The sequence below is a fragment of the Dromaius novaehollandiae genome, chromosome 4 (assembly GCF_036370855.1).
Source record: "Dromaius novaehollandiae isolate bDroNov1 chromosome 4, bDroNov1.hap1, whole genome shotgun sequence".
NCBI lineage: Eukaryota > Metazoa > Chordata > Aves > Casuariiformes > Dromaiidae > Dromaius > Dromaius novaehollandiae.
Genome location: NC_088101.1, coordinates 10,436,981 through 10,456,011, shown reverse-complemented (window position 1 = coordinate 10,456,011; position 19,031 = coordinate 10,436,981). Strand labels below are relative to the sequence as shown.

General features: G+C 61.2%; 1 protein-coding gene and 1 long non-coding RNA gene across 2 annotated transcripts; both read right to left on the bottom strand.

The window, feature by feature from the left end:
- Window positions 1-3,919: 3,919 nt before the first annotated feature.
- PRDM8 (PR/SET domain 8) lies at window positions 3,920-8,856 on the bottom strand. Its single transcript, XM_064510394.1, has 4 exons — window positions 8,612-8,856; window positions 6,638-6,858; window positions 6,212-6,443; window positions 3,920-5,976 (listed from the first exon to the last, which is right to left on the bottom strand). Exons 2-4 carry the CDS (start codon window positions 6,854-6,856, stop codon window positions 4,550-4,552), a joined length of 1,878 nt encoding a protein of 625 aa, XP_064366464.1. The 5' UTR covers window positions 6,857-6,858; window positions 8,612-8,856; the 3' UTR covers window positions 3,920-4,549.
- A 5,436-nt stretch (window positions 8,857-14,292) lies between these two features.
- LOC112985026 (uncharacterized) lies at window positions 14,293-17,884 on the bottom strand. Its single transcript, XR_003259647.2, has 3 exons — window positions 17,760-17,884; window positions 15,856-15,941; window positions 14,293-14,432 (listed from the first exon to the last, which is right to left on the bottom strand). It is a non-coding gene; the product is annotated as an uncharacterized LOC112985026 (long non-coding RNA).
- Window positions 17,885-19,031: the final 1,147 nt, after the last annotated feature.

Below are 19,031 nucleotides of genomic sequence, written 5' to 3'. Positions count from 1 at the left end.
GCGAGCGCCCGGCTTCCCGGATCGCCGGGGCGGACCTTCCTCGGGGTGCTGCCGGGCGGCTAATGCACGCCGCAGACCTGTCTTGGCTGTGAAATTCTGGTGAAGTCGACTCTCAGGTGGTCTTTCACACGTACAGACGGACCCGAATTAAAATGGCCCGGTACTATCAGTCCATACGATACCGTTAATGTCACGTATTCCAAGCGCTGGTGCAGGGCAAGACAGTAAAAAAGAACAGGGCTTAAATATATATATGCGTACGTGTACCTGTCAACCTCCTTGACTAATGCGGCTGAGCTGTCCTTGGCAGCAGCAGCGGTTGCACGGGTACCAGCAGCTCCCACCACCCAGCGCCGACGTGGCGGCGGCCGCGTCGCTCGGGCCGCGGTTACAGGGCAGCCTGCAGCACGCCGGGAGGCTAACGCGGCTCGCGAGGTGGGGGGAAGCGCTGCAAGATCAATGTCGCTTTTTTATTTTGCTTTTTCTTTTTATCCACTGTCGGTACCTTACGGACAGGGCAAGGTTTTTCAGAACGAAACGCGTGCAGTGGGAGGCGGCTTTGGTTGCACAGCAGAGCACAAATACTGTATAGCTCATATTACGTCTTCGAAAAACAGAAAGAAAAAAAATCAATTAATACAGTCCTTTCTTGGCTAGACACAGCCGACTATCACTTTTTAAGAGTGGGTATTACAACGATAATATAGCGAAACCTTAATAGCCGATTTTAAAACGTTAACAGCCTGACTAATTAGGAGTTAAGCGGCGATACACGTCCTACAAGCCGTGCGAGCGGCTGCGGCGGACGGCATCGGCGGTCGGGAAGCCAACGCGTGCGCCCGGGCCCTGCTACGGCCCGCACGTGGCCTCGGCCCGCGCGACGTCGCCAGCACGTCGGCCGGGGGCAGGCGCTACAGGCTGGTACGTCCCAGCCGCGCCGGGCACCCGGGCTTCGGCGGGCAGCCGCCGCGCCGCGACCAGCCGGCAGGGCCCGGAGCCAAAAGTCAAAGCGGCTGCAGGAAGCCGGAGCAAGCGCCTAGTTTCGCCGGGGTGTGTGATCCCGGGCAGGCGGCCGGTGCCCCGGCGCGGAAGGGGGCCCGCAGCGGTTGGCAGCTAAAGCGCTGCTTGAGGCCTTCTTGCAGCGCTGGCCCGGTTAAGGCGACGGGCGTTAGGCGCTGGCGGGGAAGGGGAAGGAGCGGGCCGGGTCCCACTAGATGGCAGTGCACGGTTGGCCTTGCCGGGCGCCCGCCGGCCTCCGCCGCAGCCTCCGGGCCCAGCGGCCGGGCAGATCCCCAGCGTCTCACCTGCCTCCTGGGCGGGACCTTACCCCGCGCGCTCCCACGCGCACTTTCATCCAGGCAAGAGGGAAATAAAACCCATCACGCTGCCCCGGCCATGCCAGGAGGCAACGGGAATACCTTGCTCTCATCGGGGAGCATCGCAAAAGAGCGGTGCTCAGTGCCTGCGGTCAAGAAATAACCCCCCCCACACACCGCTGCATTAAATGGAAACCCCTGGGGAAGGATGAGGGCCCCAAGCCTGCAATCAATGGCCGATGAGGAGCCCCATGTGCGTTCCTCATCTGCATGACCTCCACTCAGAGTCCCTAGGATCTGTGATGTTACGACGTGCCTCAACGTTTGGGGTTTATTCCCGTGGTCCCGGGGTCTGCAGTGGGGACAACTTCAGCTTCCAAGGCAATGTCAACTGCTAGGCCAAGTGGCGGCAGAGAAAAGTTGGGGGGGAAAGTGATTTAAGCACACCCTAAAAGTGAATTAAGAAAAAAAAAAAAGAGTGAGCAGAATGGAAAATACAGTATATGGGGAAAAAAAACTCAAAACCTCAAGACCGTGAAGCCAGTTTCCTCGCGGGGCCCCAACTCGCGAGCTTCTGAAGCGTGGGACAGCCAGCGCTGATTATCAGCCTAAGCTCTTCTCCGAAAAAGACACGGAGGCCCAGAGTATTAGGCGTTTTAAAGCCTGTCAAACCTGAAGCTCCCGACAGCTTCTCCCAGGGCAGCAAAAGCTCTGCAGCGGGTCCAGGCGCTTCCCGGCAAGCTCCAAAGTTCACGGCAGCAGGCACTCGCGGTCCCCACAGCCCCCTTCCCGCACAGCCTGAGGATGCCGAGCGGCTGCGGCCCTCGCACCGCCGTGGTCCGGGGGGTTTGAGCTGCGGCTGCGAGCGGGCCGGCCCTGCGACACCCGGCCCTCGCACGGTAACACCTACCCGCACGCGGAAACGGGGTTTGAGCACCTAACCGAGCTGCTGCTCGGGGCTGTGCTTTTCACTGCGTGTATCGTCACTCAAACACCCAAAATACGTGGGTTTGACGGGAAACGCGCTGGCTGGGAGACAGGGAGCGTTTCCCACGGCACCCGCGGGCTGAGGCTCCCCCCGTGCCCAGGCTGGATCCCTCCCGGCGGGCGGCAGGGTGGCCTCCCCTCGCCCGGCCCCTCCGGACCCCTTCCCCAGGCTTTTTTGCAGGTGGGAAAACAGGCGGCTGTGGAGGGGGCGGTTAATCCAGGCTGGCCCCCTCCGCCCCTGCCGGCCCCGCACCGCTCCCGCCTGGCTTCCCGGGCCGGGAGGCCTTTGGTGCCCTGCCGGGAGCCCTGAGCTCTCCTTCCCACCCCCGCGGAGGCACTGCCGTCCCAGCCGGCCCCCTAACGCACCCGGGGAGAGGAGACTCCCCAGCCGGGGTACCAGGCCTCGGGCATCGCTGCGCCCAGCACGGGCCCCCCGCGAGGGGCTGCCGTGGGGCAGGTGTGTGGGTCCCGCGCCGGGGGCTCTGCCCCTCGGTCCCAGGGCTGAGCCTCCCGATGGGGGGGCTCAAACTCCGGTTCACGGCGTCCCTCGGAGACTCGCCCCGGGGAGTGAGCGCTGCGCGGGGGCAGCCCAGACCCTCCCGCCCGCGCCCGGCACCAGCATCCGCGGCCCCACACCGCGAGCGCCACCGTCCCGCCGGGGCACCGTCCCAGGGCAAGACGTCGTGCGCTGGGGCTCCGGCCACCCTGCGAGCCGGGGGCAGTGGAGCGGGGCGCAGGGCCCCGCACGGACCCGGGGGGGCTGGAAAGGCTCTTGGGGGGGGGCGGGGGGGGCAGGCAGCGCTGGGGCAGCGGGGAGCAGAGGTGGGGGGTGCGTGGGGCGGGGGGGGAGGCCTGAGAGTGGCTGGGGGGCGGGAGGGAGGGGAAAGGGAAAAGGGAAAGAAGGGGAAGGGGGAAGGAGGGAAGGCGAGGGAAGGGGAGGGGAGGGGAGGGGAAGGGAAGGAAAGGAAGAGGGAGAGAGGGATGAAAGAAGGAAGGAGAATGGAGAGCGAGAAGAGAAGCAAAGAGAAGGAGAAAATGAGAAAAAAGTGAAAGAAAAAAGAACGAGACAGTAAGAAAGGAGGAAGGAGAAAGAGAGAATGAGAAAGAGAAGAAAGAAAAAGAGAAAGGAGTGAAAGAGAGAAGAATGAGACAGGAAGGAAGGAGAAAGAGATGAGAATGGAAATGAGAAAGAGTGAAAAAAAAGGAAGACAGGGAGGAAGGAGAAGGCAGAAAGGATAAAAGGAAGAGAAAGTATGAAAGGGAGGATGAAAGGATGGACAGATCGAAGGAGGGAAGGACGAAAGTGAGAAAGGACGAGAGGAAGGAAGAAAATGAGGAGGAAGAGAGCGGGGAGAGAGGCGGGGTCTCTGCCCCCCCGGGGCGCCCGGCAGCGAGCCTGGGCGCAGCCCGCGGCCCCCGCGGCGCCGGGCAGGAGCCCGGTGCCGGCCCCGCTCGCCGCCGCCGCCGGCCCGGGCAGGCTGCCGGCTGCAGCCCTCTCCGAGGCGGCGGTGACCGGCAAGCCGGAGCCGGGCGGGCGGAGCGCGGCCGTCCTTCTGCGGGCGCTGCCCCCCAGGGCAGCTTCCCCCGCCAAAAAGCAGTGATTAACGTCCAGGTGCTTTGAAGAAAATAAAGTCATTTATTGTCAAAGCATCCAACATACCCAGATAAACTATAAAGTTTAATAAATCTTTTCGAGGGGAGGGAGGAAAAAAAAAAAAAAAGGAGAGGTAACACGTAACTATTCAGACTCCATCTCACGGGCACGAAATGACACTTGGTATTAAAAGGAGATCGGTGTTTACAGGCTGGGTGGCAGGCGGCCGCGGCGGCCGGCCCGCTCCCGGTGCATGCACGTCCCGGGCGGCGGCCGGGGACCCTCGGCGGGGGCCGCTCCCGCTTTCCCGAGCGAAGAAGCCAAGGCGCCGTCAGCCAGCGCAGCCCGCGACGCTTTTAACTTTATATCTAAAATAAAAATTTACCCTTACATATAATCATTATTACATCTAAACCATAAGTGCTTAATAATTTAAGTAGAAACGTATGACAAATGCATCAATATGTTGCAATATATGACATTTCAAAAAATGTATCTTTTAAGTCATTTACTTGGGTTTCCTCCTCTTCTCGCCGGCGGTGGCTTTTCGGCGGCTTGCTCTGCCTCCGTTCGCTCCTTCCCTCCCGCCCCCCGCGAAGGGAGACCGCGTGCAGGGCCGGGGGGCCGCAGGGAGGGCCGGCGCGGGGCGGCCCTAGTTGTGCGAGGTCATGTGGCGGGAGAGGTGGTGGCGCTCGCGGAAGGACTCGTTGCAGATGGGGCACTTGAGCTTCTCCTCGCGGCGCCGCTTCACCAGCGGCTCCAGGGCGTACTCCTTCTTGTGGTGCGAGCGCATGTGGTACACGAGGTCCGAGGTCATGCGGAAGGAGGCGTTGCACTTGGCGCACCAGTTCTGCGCCGGCAGGCACAGCGACGTGAAGGACGGCGGCAGCAGCGTCAGCGCCGACGGCAGCTGCAGCTGCAGCGGCCCCGCCGCCGCCGCCGCCACCGCCGCCGCCGCCGAGCTCTTGGGCCAGAAGGCGGTGGCGTAGAGGAAGGGGCTCTGCTTGGGCAGCCCCCCGCCGCCGCCGCCCCCGCCGCCGCCGCCGCCCGCCGCCTCGCCGCCGCCCGGCAGCTTCACGGCCAGCGCCTCGGCGGCGTAGAGGCGGCCGGGGGCGGCGGCGCCGTCGGGGCAGGGCTCGCCCAGGCCGCCCAGCTTCTGGCCCAGCACCAGCGGCGGGACGTGGGCGAAGGAGCGGGCGGGCTGCGAGAAGGCGCTCTTGCGCTCCTCCGCGCCGCCGCCGCTCAGCTGCGGCACCGTGGTGAAGGCGCTGCCCCGCGCCGGGCTGCCGCCGTCCAGGCGGGCGCCCAGCGGGCCGCCGCCGGGGCCGGGGCCGGGGCCGCCGCCCGGGGCCGCGGCCGGGGCCGGGGCCGGGGCCGGGGCCGGGGCCGCGGCGGGCGAGGCGCGCTCCTTGCTGTCCTCGGCGGCGCCGTCGGGCTCGGGCCCGCGGGAGGCTTTCTTCACCTCCACGAAGGCGCTGCGCTTGGCCTCGCCCGTCTCCGGGCTGGGCGGCGCGAAGAGGCGGCCGCCCTCCTCCAGGCCGCAGTAGGAGCCGGCCGCGCGGTACTGCTGCTGCGGCGTGCACACCAGCTCCTCCCGCGGCGCCGACGGCAGCCCCGGCCGCTCCGCCGCGAAGCGGCCCCGCGCCGCGCCGCCGGGGCCGCGCTCCTCCTCCTCCTCGGCGTAGCGCCGCTTGGCCTTGCCCGCCGCCGCCTCGCCGCCGCCGTCGGGGGGAGCCGGCCGCCCCGGGGAGGCGCCGCCGGAGCCGCAGCCGCCGCCGCGGGAGTTCTCCAGCTCCCGCGCCAGGTTGTGGAAGTCCGTGGAGGGCTTGGTGGCGGCGGCGGCGCCGGCGCTGCCGTCGGCGGGGAAGTGGTGGGGCAGCGGCGCGCCGGGCTTGCAGTACTTGCCGGCCTCCTGCTCCTTGGCGGCGCCGTCCTTGCCGCCGGGGGCCTCGGCGGCGGCGGCGGGGCCGGTGTCGGCGCCGTGGAGCCGCTTGGGGCAGCGGAAGCGCAGGTGGGCGGCGAAGGGCAGCTCGAACTGGAAGCGCTGGCTGCACTCGGGGCACGCGTAGGGCGGCGAGCCTGCGCCGGGCACACGCACACGCACACGCACACGCACACGGACACACACACACAGCGGCACCGTCAGCCGGCCCGTGCCCTCGGGGCCGGCGGGCGGCTCCGCGGCTCCCCGAGGGGCTCAAGCAGAGGGGGGGTCCCGGCGCCTCCCTCCCGCCTCCCCCCCCGCGCCGCCGCGCAGCGTTGCGCCGCGTCCCGCCCTGCCCGGAGCCGCGGGGCGGCCGGCGGGGGCACCCACCGTTGCTGCGGGCGGGGGCCCGGGCGGGGCTGAGCAGCAGCAGCTCCGTGAGCTCCTTGCCGTACCACACCAGCAGCTCCTCGTCCTTGGCGATGCGCCGCAGCGAGCGGTAGAAGAGCTGCCCGCTCTTGATGTAGGCCTCCAGGTTCTGCTCCTCCCGCTCCCGCGCCGACTGCACCAGCCGCAGCCACATCAGCCCCTCCGACGAGCCGTTCGCCGCCGACGTGTCCACCTAAAGCAGAGCAGAACTGAACCCCCCAAACAAGCAAGCAGCGAAACCCCCACAAACGCAGAAAGGGAGCCGGGCGGCGGCAGACCGGGACGCGGGACCCCACGGGGCAGCGGCGCTCCCCGCCGGCGGCTCCCCTGGGCCGCGCCGGGGCCGGGCGGGAGGGCTGGCGGCGCCCCGACGGGGCGGCCCCTTACCCGGAATATGTAGGGGACGGTGCGCTTGTCGGTGGACTTCAGCGCGATGAAGGCTATGCTGTCGTACAAGGACGTGTGGCTCAGGACGCAGGGGCCGAAAATGGCATTTTCCGGAATGTCGCAGGTGGTGTAAACGCTGGTGAAAATGTCAGTCAAGCACTGCTGGACGGTCTTGGCGTCTCCATCCCATATCCCCCTCTGGACGCCGGCGTCCTCCATCCCTGCGGCGGAGAGAGGAGGCGAAGCGGGCACGTTACGCAACGGCGGGGCCGCGCCGGGAAGCGCCGCGCCGGGAGGCGGCCCGCAGCCCGCCGAGGCGCCGGGCAGGCCGCAGCGGGGCCGGCGAGACCGGGAAAAAACACGTGAAAAAAAACCCCAATAGTCGTTATGAAAAAAAAAAAAGAAGAAGGAAAAATCGGCGGCAGGCGAGCACTTTCCCCGGTCTGAGAAAAATACAGAAGGCGAGGAGCTCCGTGAGCGAGAGGCGAGGTGCGGGAAGCTGTCGCGATGATTTATTTATTAGCCAGCCCGGCTGCGAGCGCTACGGGAGCCGAGGCCAGGCAGGCGGCGGGGGGGAACCCAGCGCACGGATCCGGTCGCGGGCAGGAGCTGGACAAAAAGGGCGGCCGTCTGCGGGCCTCCATGCGAGGCGAGGCGCGGGGTGCGGGGGCTGGTCCCCGCGGTGCCGCGGGCTCCGGGGCCCCTGCTAGAGAGGAGCCCCGGCAGCTCTGCGGGCTGTGACAGAAGAGCAGAGCGAATGGGTTTCAAGTGGCTTGTCATTGTCAGTGATTGCATGTCAGCTAACCTCCCGCTCCGGTCTACAAGAGGGAACGTATGTCTGCTCATTACCATAATCCAGCACTTTCCCTCCGAGACTTTAATTAAAAGCAGCAAGCAGAGGTAATTATTTTTACCTCGACACGCTTATTTATGGATGAGAGTGAGTCCCAGCTACCTTGTAATACGAGGGGACAGACTCGGGCGGAGGAGACGCGGGAAGGGGGTCGGCGCTGCGGGCCGGCCAGCTCCGTGCCCGCCGCCGCTCGGCCCGCCCGGGCCCCGGGGACCGGTTCCGGGTACTGGGACCGGTACCGGGCCGGTGGCGCGGGGGCTGCGGCCGCCGCCGGGCTGCCCCGCGCCCAGCGCCGCGCTCCGGGGAGCCGAGGCCGGGGGAAGGAGCTGCGCGCCGGGCTGAGGGTGCCCTTTCCATTTCAAACCCGATTAGTTTAATGCCGCCTTCCCCCCGCCCCATCTGCCATCGAATTTATTTATTTTTGGTTCGCTCGGAAATAAATCTATATTTGCATTCGCATCTATAGATACACCCCAAGCCGCACGAACCGGGCACGGCCCCGCCGAGCCGCCTTACCCGCCGTTTCGGGGGACAAACGTGTCGCCGGCATCCCCGGAGCTTCTCCCCCCCGGAGCCGGCCGCGGGGGCGGCCGCGGCTGTCGGTGCCCCCCCGGGAACGGGGACCGGCGGGAGGGCGCTTTCCCTGCCGCCGCGCTGCTCCCGTCGTTACGGTGCTGCCCAGCGCGCCCCTTCCCCGAAAGGATTATTTCAAGAAACGAAACCAACGGCACCAAGCGGCCCCCGCGAAACTTTCCTCTCGCCCGCTGCGGGCCCCGCACGGCCCCGGCTCCCCGCCGCCGCCACCGCCGCCTCCCCGCCGGCTGCGCTTTGTCCGGGCCGGGCGGCGCCGGGGCCGCTGCCGGGGCCGGGGAGGGGGCGGCGGGCACCGGCCGCCGCCGCCGCAGCCCGGGCAGGGCCGCCTCGCCCCGGCCGGCAGCACCGCCGTCTCCGGCATTGTTCCCTCCTCCTCCTCCTCCTCTTCCTCCTCCGGGGCTCACCCGCCGGCTCGGCTCGGCTCGGCTCGGCGCGGCGCCCGGCCGGGCGCTGGGCCCGGCGACGGGGCGACGGCGGCGGTGGGGGACGGAGGGGCCCCGGGCCGGCGCGGCGCCGGGTGTACTCACCAGGGAGAGGGGGAATACAGTCCTCGCCCCGACAAGTGGCACAAAGACGGGCTGCTGCCTCCGCTCGCCCCGGTGCCTATTGCATCAGGGCCGCTCCATGGCCGGGCGGGCGCGGGGCTGCTGTCCGGGCTGCTCGGGGCGCGGGCGGCGGCGGCGGCGGGCGAGGGAGCCGGGGAGGCGGCGGGCGAGGCGAGCGGGAGCGCGAGTCGTGCAGATGGACCCGATGCAGTGAGTGACTGGCACACAGACACACACTTTTTGTTTGCTGCACATAATCTGCCCAATGACGCGTGACAGCCCACGTCCCCTCCCTTTAACCCCTTCGGGGGCTGCCCGCTCGCTGCCTGCCCGCCCGGCCCTCACCTGGCCCCGCCGCCCCAGCACCTTGCGCGGGGAGCCCGGGGCAGGACAGGCCGCCCCCCGAGTCCCCCCGGTCCCTTGACGGCCTGCGGCTCTCGGGGCCGCCGCTCCGGCCCTGCGTGACAGGAGGTCCGCGGTGGCGGCGGGGAGCAGGAAAGGCCCGACGGCTGCCGCCGCCCGGCCCCGGGATCCCGGCGGCCGGTTCCGTGCTCTGCCCGCCGAGGCCGCCCCCTCACCTGCCGGCGGGACGGGACCCTTCCAAGAAACACCGTAACACTCCATGAAAAGCACCGCTGCTCGCCCCTTGCTCGGAGGGAGGCAGGGAGGGGGGCGTGCGCGGAGGGGGATTAAGCGCCTGCCTTACTCAGCAAATCGGGCTGCCGGGGCGCTCCGCGGCGGCCCGACGTGCCGCGGCCGGGGACCGGGACCGGAGCCGGGAGCCGGGAGCCGGAGCCGGGAGCCTCCCGCCGGCGCGGGGCCCGGGCCGGGCCGTGGTCCTGATCGGACAGCGCCGCGCTGCCGACGGGGCGGCCCGGGCGCGGCGGCGTCTCCGCCCGCGGCGGCCGCGGCAGCAGCTCGCGGTTCCCGGCGCCCCTCGAGCTGCAGCCGCGGCCCCGCACGGGCGCGTTTCCTCTTGGGTAAGCGAAAGCACCCGCAGAGGCTCCGTGCCGGCGCGAGGCTTCACCGCCCGGGAAGTGTTTGCCGGTCCCTCCCGTACCGCCGTCATTTCAGACGCCGAACAGATTAAAAAAAGCATTTTTTTTTTGAAAGCCCAAACTAAACAAAAGAATGCACAATGCGCTTCGCAGAGGCGAACGAAGCGCTGTTTGCAATCAGAGAGTGGGCTGACGTTTGGCTTTCAAATTCACTTATCCTCTATATAATTACGATTTTTTCTTGCATTAGGATTAAAGGCTGCATATAATATGCTTTCAACATTTATCTTATTAATTCAACAAAACCCATCGTCTCCGAAAACGGAGATTGACATAACATTAAAAATATGGGAGTCTGCAAAAATTTGGATCTTAATTCCTGCTTCACAGGGGTTTTCCCCTTTTTTTTCCTTTTTTCCTTTTTTTTTTTTAAATACTGCGGCTCTTCCTTGGTGATATAAATTGTCCAAATGACTGTCATTAGAAGGGGGAAAGAAAATCTACTCGTTATTTTTATTCGCGAGAATTTTAAGGGACACCACGGTACATAAACTATCTCGAAATTGCTTCGACATTATATCAGATACCGAAATTCCCTGATACTAAAAAGGACCGTTGAGGCATTTACGAGCGTTTATTCAGCCTCGGATGCCACCATAAAAGTGAATCCCAGTCAACAGCGTCGCCTCAGCCTCGCAGAACAACAGTTTTATATACATGGACTGTTTCTTTTAAGTTTATGTTTCCACGCGCTGCGTTCGGGGAGCGACAGCAGCAAACCAAAATCGGCTCCCGCTCCCTGGCAGAGCCGAACACCATTGTCTGCAGCGCCGGGAAACGCGCGCTGCGCAAGAGGCGACGTGGAAGTCTGCGGGCTTCGGGGGCAGCCGGCTGCCCGGGCTCCGCGGAGGGACGGCGGGAAGCTGCGCGGGGGCCCCATCCGCCCCAGCCCCTGCGGGCAGCCGCCGCCCGGCGCAGGGCTCGGGGCTCGGTCGGCCCCGCCGGCAGGGACCGGCCCCCCGGCCGCAGCCCGGCGAGGCCTCCGGGCACGCCGCAGGTGCTCGCCAGCCCTCCACACAAACGCTGAGAGCCTCCTTGCATACAGCATATTAAAACCCGTTATTTTATACATACATATATATATATATAAGAGGGAGAGAGACTCGAGGAAATCTCCCGCGGAGACCCAAGCGGGAGCCGGGCGGAGAAGCTGCGGCCGCCGGCTCCCCAGAGGACCTGCCCAGCGCCCAGCCGCACACGGCCGCCCCCGCGGTTCCCGAGCCCCACAGGCGCAGCCCCGCGCCCCCAAACGCCGCCGGGCCCCCGGAGGCAGAGGGCTGGGCGCCGCGGGCCGCCCCCCGACGGCACCGCAGCGCTCCGGAGGGGCCGGGGACACCCGCCGAAAAGCAGCTCTCGGCAAAGCTAAATCGGCAGCCTCCCCCCTCCCCCCGTGCAAAGGCAGGGCGAGGGCTCCGGCCCCCCCGGCCCGTGAAGGAAATGCGGCTTCGGCACGGATCGCTTCCCCGCCTCGTCCCCGAGAGCGGACGGGCACCGTCCGCACCTCGGGCCGGGGGGAGCAGCCCCCGCATGGCCGCTGCCCCGGAGGGGCCGAGCTGCCGCAGTGGTGGGGCCCCCTCCGCCCCGTCCGGGACACCTGGTCCGCCCCCCGACAGCCCAGGCCGGCGCTGCCGCTGCCGGGGGGCGGGCCGGGGGCACACCCGGCCCCACGCCGCTCCCCGGGGACGCTTGGAGCCAGAGGAGGGCGGCGAGGCGGCGACAGCCCCACGGACACGCCAGGGCCGGCGGGAGGGACGAGGTGGCCTCGCCGCAGCGCGGCGGTGCAGCCCCGGGGGCAGCCCGGGCCGGCCTCCGCCACCCCTCGGCAGGGCCTCAGCAGCGGGGGGAGGGAGCAGCCGCAGGTGGCGGGGCAGGGGGGGCCAAGGGGCGCTCGCCGAGCCGTGCCGCAGCGAGGGGACGACGCGGCCGCGATCCTGCCCACGGCGCTCGGCCGCAGAGTTCGCTTAACCCCTCGGAAACGGAGGGAAGCGTCGGTTCTCTCCCGTGGTGAGTTACCATGGGGATGGCTGCAAAGGACTGAGGATCTGTCTCCCTGAGGATGTCAAGACACCCTCCAGACTCGCGCTGGAGAAGCCTTCCTTTTCCTCCCTGGATGTCACCAAGAAAGGGAGAAAAAAGAGGCCGGAAGAGGCTGCGCGATCTGCGGTCAGCCAGGGGCAGAGACGCTCCTGGATCCCTTGGGAGATGCTGCCTCACAGCCGTGACACGGTGAGGAGCACGCACAGGCCTACAGATGTACAGTTATTCCTGTGAGGACCCAGGTATACAGCCAAGGACCGGCTCCCAGGTGACTTCAGTATTAAGTCGCCCATGAAACAAAATCACCGAGGAACTCGAGAAAATACTTCAGTTCTCAGAAGCACATGAACCCGGCCGTGGTCATTTCGGCGGTGCTGTGGGACTGCAGGAAGGAGGGACGGAGGGATCCCCAAAGCTGCCTTGCCCTCACCTCTGCCTGCTCCTGTTCGGAGGCACGGCCGCCTCTGGTCCTTGGAGGGGAAAGTGGGGAAGAGCACAAGGCGGAACGGAAAAGTGACTTTAAATGCAACGCAGAGCATGCCACAAGCTTTCCTGGTGCCTAAAGAAATGCACACAGAACTGTAGCCTTCCCCTGAGACAGGCACCACAGCTAGGCCTCTGTAGTGGAAATAAATAGGGGCCTCAGCTGAATTACAAATTATTCTTTCCCCATTTAACTGTTACCAGGCTTGCAGATGATGCTTTTCCTCAGGAAACCCTGTACCAGGGATGTCGGCAGCATTATTCCCACCCTGCACATGGACAGAGGCAGAGAAGCGGTACTTCTTCCACCAGTAACGCATTAAAACTGAGGCACAGAGACCATTTTGGGATGCATCAGTCCCACAACCAGCCATGACATTTCCCCACCACGTAGGCCCTCAACCAGGGCTGAGGCACACCAGCAGGACATGTCCTATCTTGTTTCCAGCTCGGCTCCGAAACAAGCCCACAGTCCTTGTCCCTTCACATTTCCTTTGACCCTTCAGTCTCATCTCACCGATATTTCCATAGCGTCTAGGACTTTCATGTTAAAATCACTGCCACACCATGCATCTGCAAAGCCCCTTTCGCCAGACTCCCGCTTTCGCCTTAACTCACCCAAAAAGGAGAAAACACTCCCGCTCCAGCCAGAAGCCGCAGGCGGTCCCAGCGGGACCCAGAGCCCCTTCCCCTCCACGCTTTCTCTCACAGCTCCGAGAAGCCATAAGCGTCTCTGCTATTTCTTCAGTCCCTGACTGTGCTTGAACTTGCTCTGAACTTCTTTCAGAGCACTTTAAACACAGAAACTATTTAGGTACCAATGTATATATTCATCAAAGTGTTACAGAAAATTTGCTTTTAAATGATCAAAAAACGAAGCACTGAATGTCATATACACTGGTTAATTAAACAAGACCGCTGGCTAATTTATAACCCCAAATCACTTTTTACTTTGTATCTCAAAATTATTTTTTAACCATATTTTGTGTTTTTCCTGCTTACTTTAGCTGACTAGCACCAAGGATTGTTTAAGATGTGTAAAGCTTTTGCCTGGCTGTAGCTCCTGAAAAATGTTAAACAGCCTGCTACGGGGTGTTACGGGCTGGACGGGACAGGGAACGAGAGAAAATGAAAGGGGGAAGCCGCACTAGGACTAAAATCTGTTTCTCGCTCCGGCATGCCCCTGGGCCTTTCGGTACCTGTGCGCCACAGTCCCCGTAAGCCAGCACCAGCAGCCCGTGCTGAGGCAGGAGCCACCCACTGCGTGGCCCTTGGTTATCTCCTGCTCTGCTCCCGGAGACGGCTCGGGTCCTCCAGCCGAGGTGCGAGACCTTACAGAAGGAGAGACGTGATTGCAGACGCGCTCTGGGTAGCGGCAAGCACCTCGGCAGGGGCGAGAGGGTGCCGGGGCGGAGAGCCGCTCCGGGGGGAAGAAGCCCCCCGCCTTGGGGCTGCCCTGCGCGAGGGGCATCGAAGTGCGGCCAGCACTGGGCTGCCTGGGCTTTGGGAGATCTGGGCCCTGACGCGAGCGGCTGGCAGCCCAGCCCAGGCGTCTCTCTCCAGAGGCCACACAGCCTCTGTTTTGTACGGTTTATTAGGATGTCACTCAAAACTCCCCACGGGGACTGATAGTTGCAGCTTTCAGGGTTACACACGCACAAGCCTTCACAGGAGCCGAGTCCCTAGCATATTTCCGTGAGGCAGACGATCCACGGCTAGGGATGGTCTTTTCCTTCTCCTATAGCCTGCGGGGCTGTGAAGGCCTCCGGTGCTCCCGTGAGTGACAGTCCCTAAAGTTTGCAGAGGTTTGCTAAACACTGACAGGGAGGGGGTGGGGAGAGCAGTGAAAGGAAAGAAAGAGAGAGGGGGGAGGGAAGGAAAAAAAGAAAGATGCAGAGGATTTCAGCTCTGGCTCTGCTACAGCGACTTGACATGGGGTGTGTGAAGGAGCCTGAAACTTAAAAAGATTTATTTTCTCTAGTCATAAATCTCATCCCGTTGTTCCTCTGACCAACCAAGCATGATAAAGTCCTTTTCCATAAAGTATTCAGTATTAAAGCCACAAAGCTCACCCAATCAGTAGCCATCTGCTTCTCCCATAACTGCTGCTCCAGAAGCAGGGAAAAGCAGCCAGAAGAGAAAGGGCACCACTGTTAAGGCTCCGGGACAAATGAGGAGGCACTGAATAGCATTCGAAACCTTTAGTTTGCCTTGTATATCTGTATCTATAGAGACAGAGAAAGAAAGGAAGCATTATATTGATACAACAATTGTAAAACAAAAAAAGGAAGAGGCATCTAAAGGGCAATACAGCAGGCATCAGAGGGCCCCACGTAAAAGGGATGCTAACAGATTTATAGAAACCTTTAATTGGTTTTCAATTGAAAGATAAAGAGGTTGAGGAAAAAACCGAGAAGAGCGGCAAAATGATGTGCATTACTCTTCTGCATACGTGACGGATTTCATGCAACCAGATCATTTTTACATGATTTCCCTCGTGTTGAGCCCCCCCTCCATCCCTCCCTCCTCCAAAGCATCCAAAACATCCCAACTCAGAAACGCTGCTTTGAACTTGACTTTCAGCTGGCTTGGAGGGAACAGTCCTCCTCCCCCTTCCCCACACTAGTCGTAGCTAAACATATTTGAACAAGAAATCCTGAGAGCCGCTCCGCGCATGCAGCACCTGCGGGGACACTGAGTCCGGCTGGTGACAAGTGTTTGGAAAAGGTGGAGGAGGCAATAGCTGACTCCCAGAGAGGTTATTTTGAGGGTGCTCCCCCCTCCCCTCCCCCCCCCCCCGGCCAGCAACGCCGGGTAATTAGAGGGTTAATGGCCGAATTATTTGATGCCACGAGAAAAAACCGCTTGGCCGAAAATACCCATCGTATTATGCTAATGGCCTCGCACCGCGCCTCTCCCCCCGCTCTGCACATGGACATCTCCCTAACGAGGCTAAAAACAGGCTGAGGAGACGTCGCACCGACACACACACACACACACACCACGGCGGCGGGTCGGGGCCGGGCATTTGACGGCGCCCGGGATTAGCGGCCGCCCTGTATAACGCCGCTTTTCGGAACCGCTCCCGGGATTAGGAGGCAGACACGCCGCGGGGACACGCTCCGCACTCGCTGCCCCGTTCGGTTACCGCTCCCCCGCGGGCTGCCGGGGCTGCCGGGGCTCCCCCCGACGGGCGCGGCCCCGCCGCCGGCACCGGGAGGAGTCGCCGCCGGCGGAGCGGCACCGGCACCGGAGCGACGCGCCGGGGACAGCGCGGAGCGGCCGCGGGGGCGCGGGGCCGCGCGGCTGCGAGGCGCTGCTGGAGGTGGGGAGCCGGCGAGGAGGGCGGGCAGCGGGGGCCAAAAGGCGGGGAGGCTTTCTGGGGGGATTGGGAGCACAGCGGAGTTTGAGGGAGTTTCCGCGGGCCCCCTGCTCCCGCCGGCCGCGGCATGCCGCTGGAGGGTAAATGCTCCCTTCCTTCCGATGGAGGGCAGGAGAGGAAAGACGAAACCCACGATGTTGCCGGTGACACGATTTATGTCCCGGGCACTTTTTTCGCAGCAGACTCGGGGCGGGGGGTGGGAGGGGGAGACTTGGCACCCGCCGTGCTCAGCACCCCCTTCCCCTGCCGCGGCCGCGCTCACTCACGCCCGTCGGTGCGGCGTCCAGCCCGGGACACGCCGGGGAGACACGCAGAGGCAGGGGCTGCCTGCAAGCACCAGCTGGAGCCGACACTGAAAGTACAGGAAGGAAAAAAAAAAGAGGGTTTTCTTTTTTAGGTCCCCTGGCATGCAAGGGAAACCGACACAGATATGATTTATGCACCGATTTAAAACGTGGGCGACAAGCAGGGGACACCGATTTATTACCCTCTCTTGTACAGTTTTGTTTCTCTTGCAGAACTGAGAGATTGAATTCTGTGTTGAAGGCTGAAGTTATGCCGTGGCTTTTCCCAAGCAGTGTCGTGTCCAGTAGCGCTGCATTATGTCAAAAAACTGGCACGGCAGCCAGTGGCACATCTGCTAGGTGTGGATGACATTCATTAGCCAAGGCTCTCTGCTAAACGGCCTGCCAGAGTCTCAGCAGTAATGCCCACTGCCAATCACTCGGCTGCTGCCAGCTCAAAGGCAGTCCTGCTTCAGGGATGGCTTCCTTCCACGCTGGCACAAGCAGCACAGGAAACAATGCATTTAGACGGCAGGGCTGTGAGCGAGGTTGCATATGGGAGCACCACGCAGATGTAGCAGAAGAGGAGATGAAGTTGTGAAGTGTCATTTAATAATTGCAGCACACAGGAGATACAGTGGCCAATCGAGGATTAGGGATGGAAAACATTAACCTCTTTCCCAGATACTGGGTGGATGGTAGTAGAAGCTTTTTGACAGCAAAGGTAATGAGACTAATCCAGCAAGTTTGTGCCCATAAAGGACAGGTGAGGTCTTCAGCAGGGGGCAACTGCATGTCGAGGCAGCCCTGAAAGCAGCTTTAGGCCTGTGAATATGTCAGTGTCTCGCATCTTGGGATCCATTCGCACGGGTTTGAAATTCAACAGCGAAGCAATCAGTGAGGACTTGGAGATGCCATTCCAAGTGTGCTGTGCAGACAGGTTTCTTCCTTGCCTTTAGGCTTTTTGTAAATAAACCCAAGCAATTTTGAAGGAGCTCTTCAAAACCACTCAGAACCGATGGCAGGGCAGGTCTGCAGAGCCTGCCTCACCGCTGCCTGGATGCAACAAGCCCAGAACTGCTCTTCCGCACGGGGACTTCAGATACCGGTCTTAATCTCAGGGAACAAGCTGCACATAGCTGCTTGTTAATCTGACTTGAGGCATTGTTCCTCCCTGCGAGTCCACCCAGTGCAATCTGGACATCTTCTGCGCTCTTGATTTAGCGGGTTTATAGCCTAAAAAGGGCACGTGTATAACTGGAGCGGGCCAGGTGCTCACCACACACAACGTGCTCTCATTTGAGTGATCTGGAGGCGAGAGATGGAGGGAAGAAGCACCTGCTCAGCCCTGCTACTACCATTTTTCAATGAGGAGAGGCTCTGTTTCCCTCTGTTCATAGCCCTTGTAAAGGTTTTTGTTCCTGTCGGGTGATTAAAATACCTTGTGACACTGTGGATGTAAAGAAGGTGCTGGAAGTAGCCTGTCCTTGTGGCTGCCTCAAAATTGTAGCCAGCCACTGTGCTGGGCATAACAAGACCTGGTGTGAAGGGTTATAGCCTACAGGGAGCCCAGGAGGCCCTCTATCCATACAGGTCACTTGGAAGTTGCAGCCATTCGTTTTTGGCAACAGGGTTGTCTGAAGCGGTGATAGTGAGGGATTAACTTGCCAGTGCTACACTCTTTTTGCTTCCATAACATTACAACTACCTAGTGAGGTTCGAACTTGATCCAACATTTCATTTTCAGTGAATCCAGGCAGTTACTTCAAATAGGTGAAAACTTACCTCATTCCTCTGCATTTAATTCTTCAGCTTCTACTCCTATTTCTATTTTTGTTTACATCCATTCAAGTAGTGGTTCAAAAATGTGCAAAAATGCTACCTACCTACACACAAGAATGTACAGTCCTTGCCTCAAAGATGAATTTCAATGACAGCCTCAGGATCTTAATTCTTCAACTGTTTTTTTGTTTAAGCTATGAAAGACCATGGGCACCTTTTTTTAAAACAAAAACAAAAACTTACTTTGGCCAGCCAAAGACTGATGAGCTTTCTCCCCCCCCCCCCCCAAGTGTTGGCCTCTCTGCATTTATCTGTACTTATACATCCCCACATACTTTTTTCTGTGGACCCTTAACAACACAATATCCATGTTTCCCCCACCATGCTAGTGTTGTTCACCGTGGTGGTGACTATCTCTAATGCCATGTGTGCTCTGCCTCAGGCTTATCTGAGGACTCCTCCCACACTCTGTGGTTGCAGTTCCCCCAAATTCCCCTGCCCAGCCTGTCTGCAGTGAGGTGCAGTTGTAAGCCCTTGTCCTTATAGCTTTCTGCTCTGACCTCCCTGGGAAGCTTTGATGATCAGCCTGCATTTTGGGTTGAGCATTATCCACCTTTTTCTTAGTTTCTGAGTTCGCTTTTGTTCTGGTTAGTTGGTTGGCCTCAACCAACTAAACATTTGTGAGTTATATTTGCACCATTTTTTCCTTTTCATAGTTTAACACTTACTGTACTATACCAACATGCTTCTGTCAGAGGCTGTGTGACACCTGTAAAATTGAATCCACAGGCAATGGACCTAGACACATTTTAAGGGCAGGAAATAAACTAATAGGTAGAGATTTAATACTTCTAGCCCAGTCTCCAAATGTTACTCCTTTGTTTAACTTTAAATATGAGAGTAATCCCATTTGATCTACTCTGGTGCTTACAGTTAAGCTTATTAAGTGTTTGCATGGCAGTGGTCTACATGCAGAGGAGTCAGAAGAGAAAGGGAAGAAAAGAGTGTGACACCGCTCAGAAGGGGAGTTCTGGCGGTGGAAAACAATGCCTTGCTCTCCTCCCCCCAAGGGCAATGTTCTCTTTTCAGCTGCTCGTGGTGCTGTACAGCACTGGCATCAGGCTCTCCCTCTGTGTTTGGTGTTTCCATTGACATTAGCTATGTAAATGCGGTAATAATTAGGGCTGTCAAGATGAAAAAAATATATTTTAAAATTGTTGCCAAAACAAAAACTGATTTTTTTTTTTATTTCCACGTTGAACTCAGTGATTCATTTTGTCTGAAACTGCATGTCATTTTATTTTCAAGGTGTTTTTCTCGCTACTCATTAGAACTGTGTTCATTGTCACTATTTTCAGACAACTATGTGGGAGAGA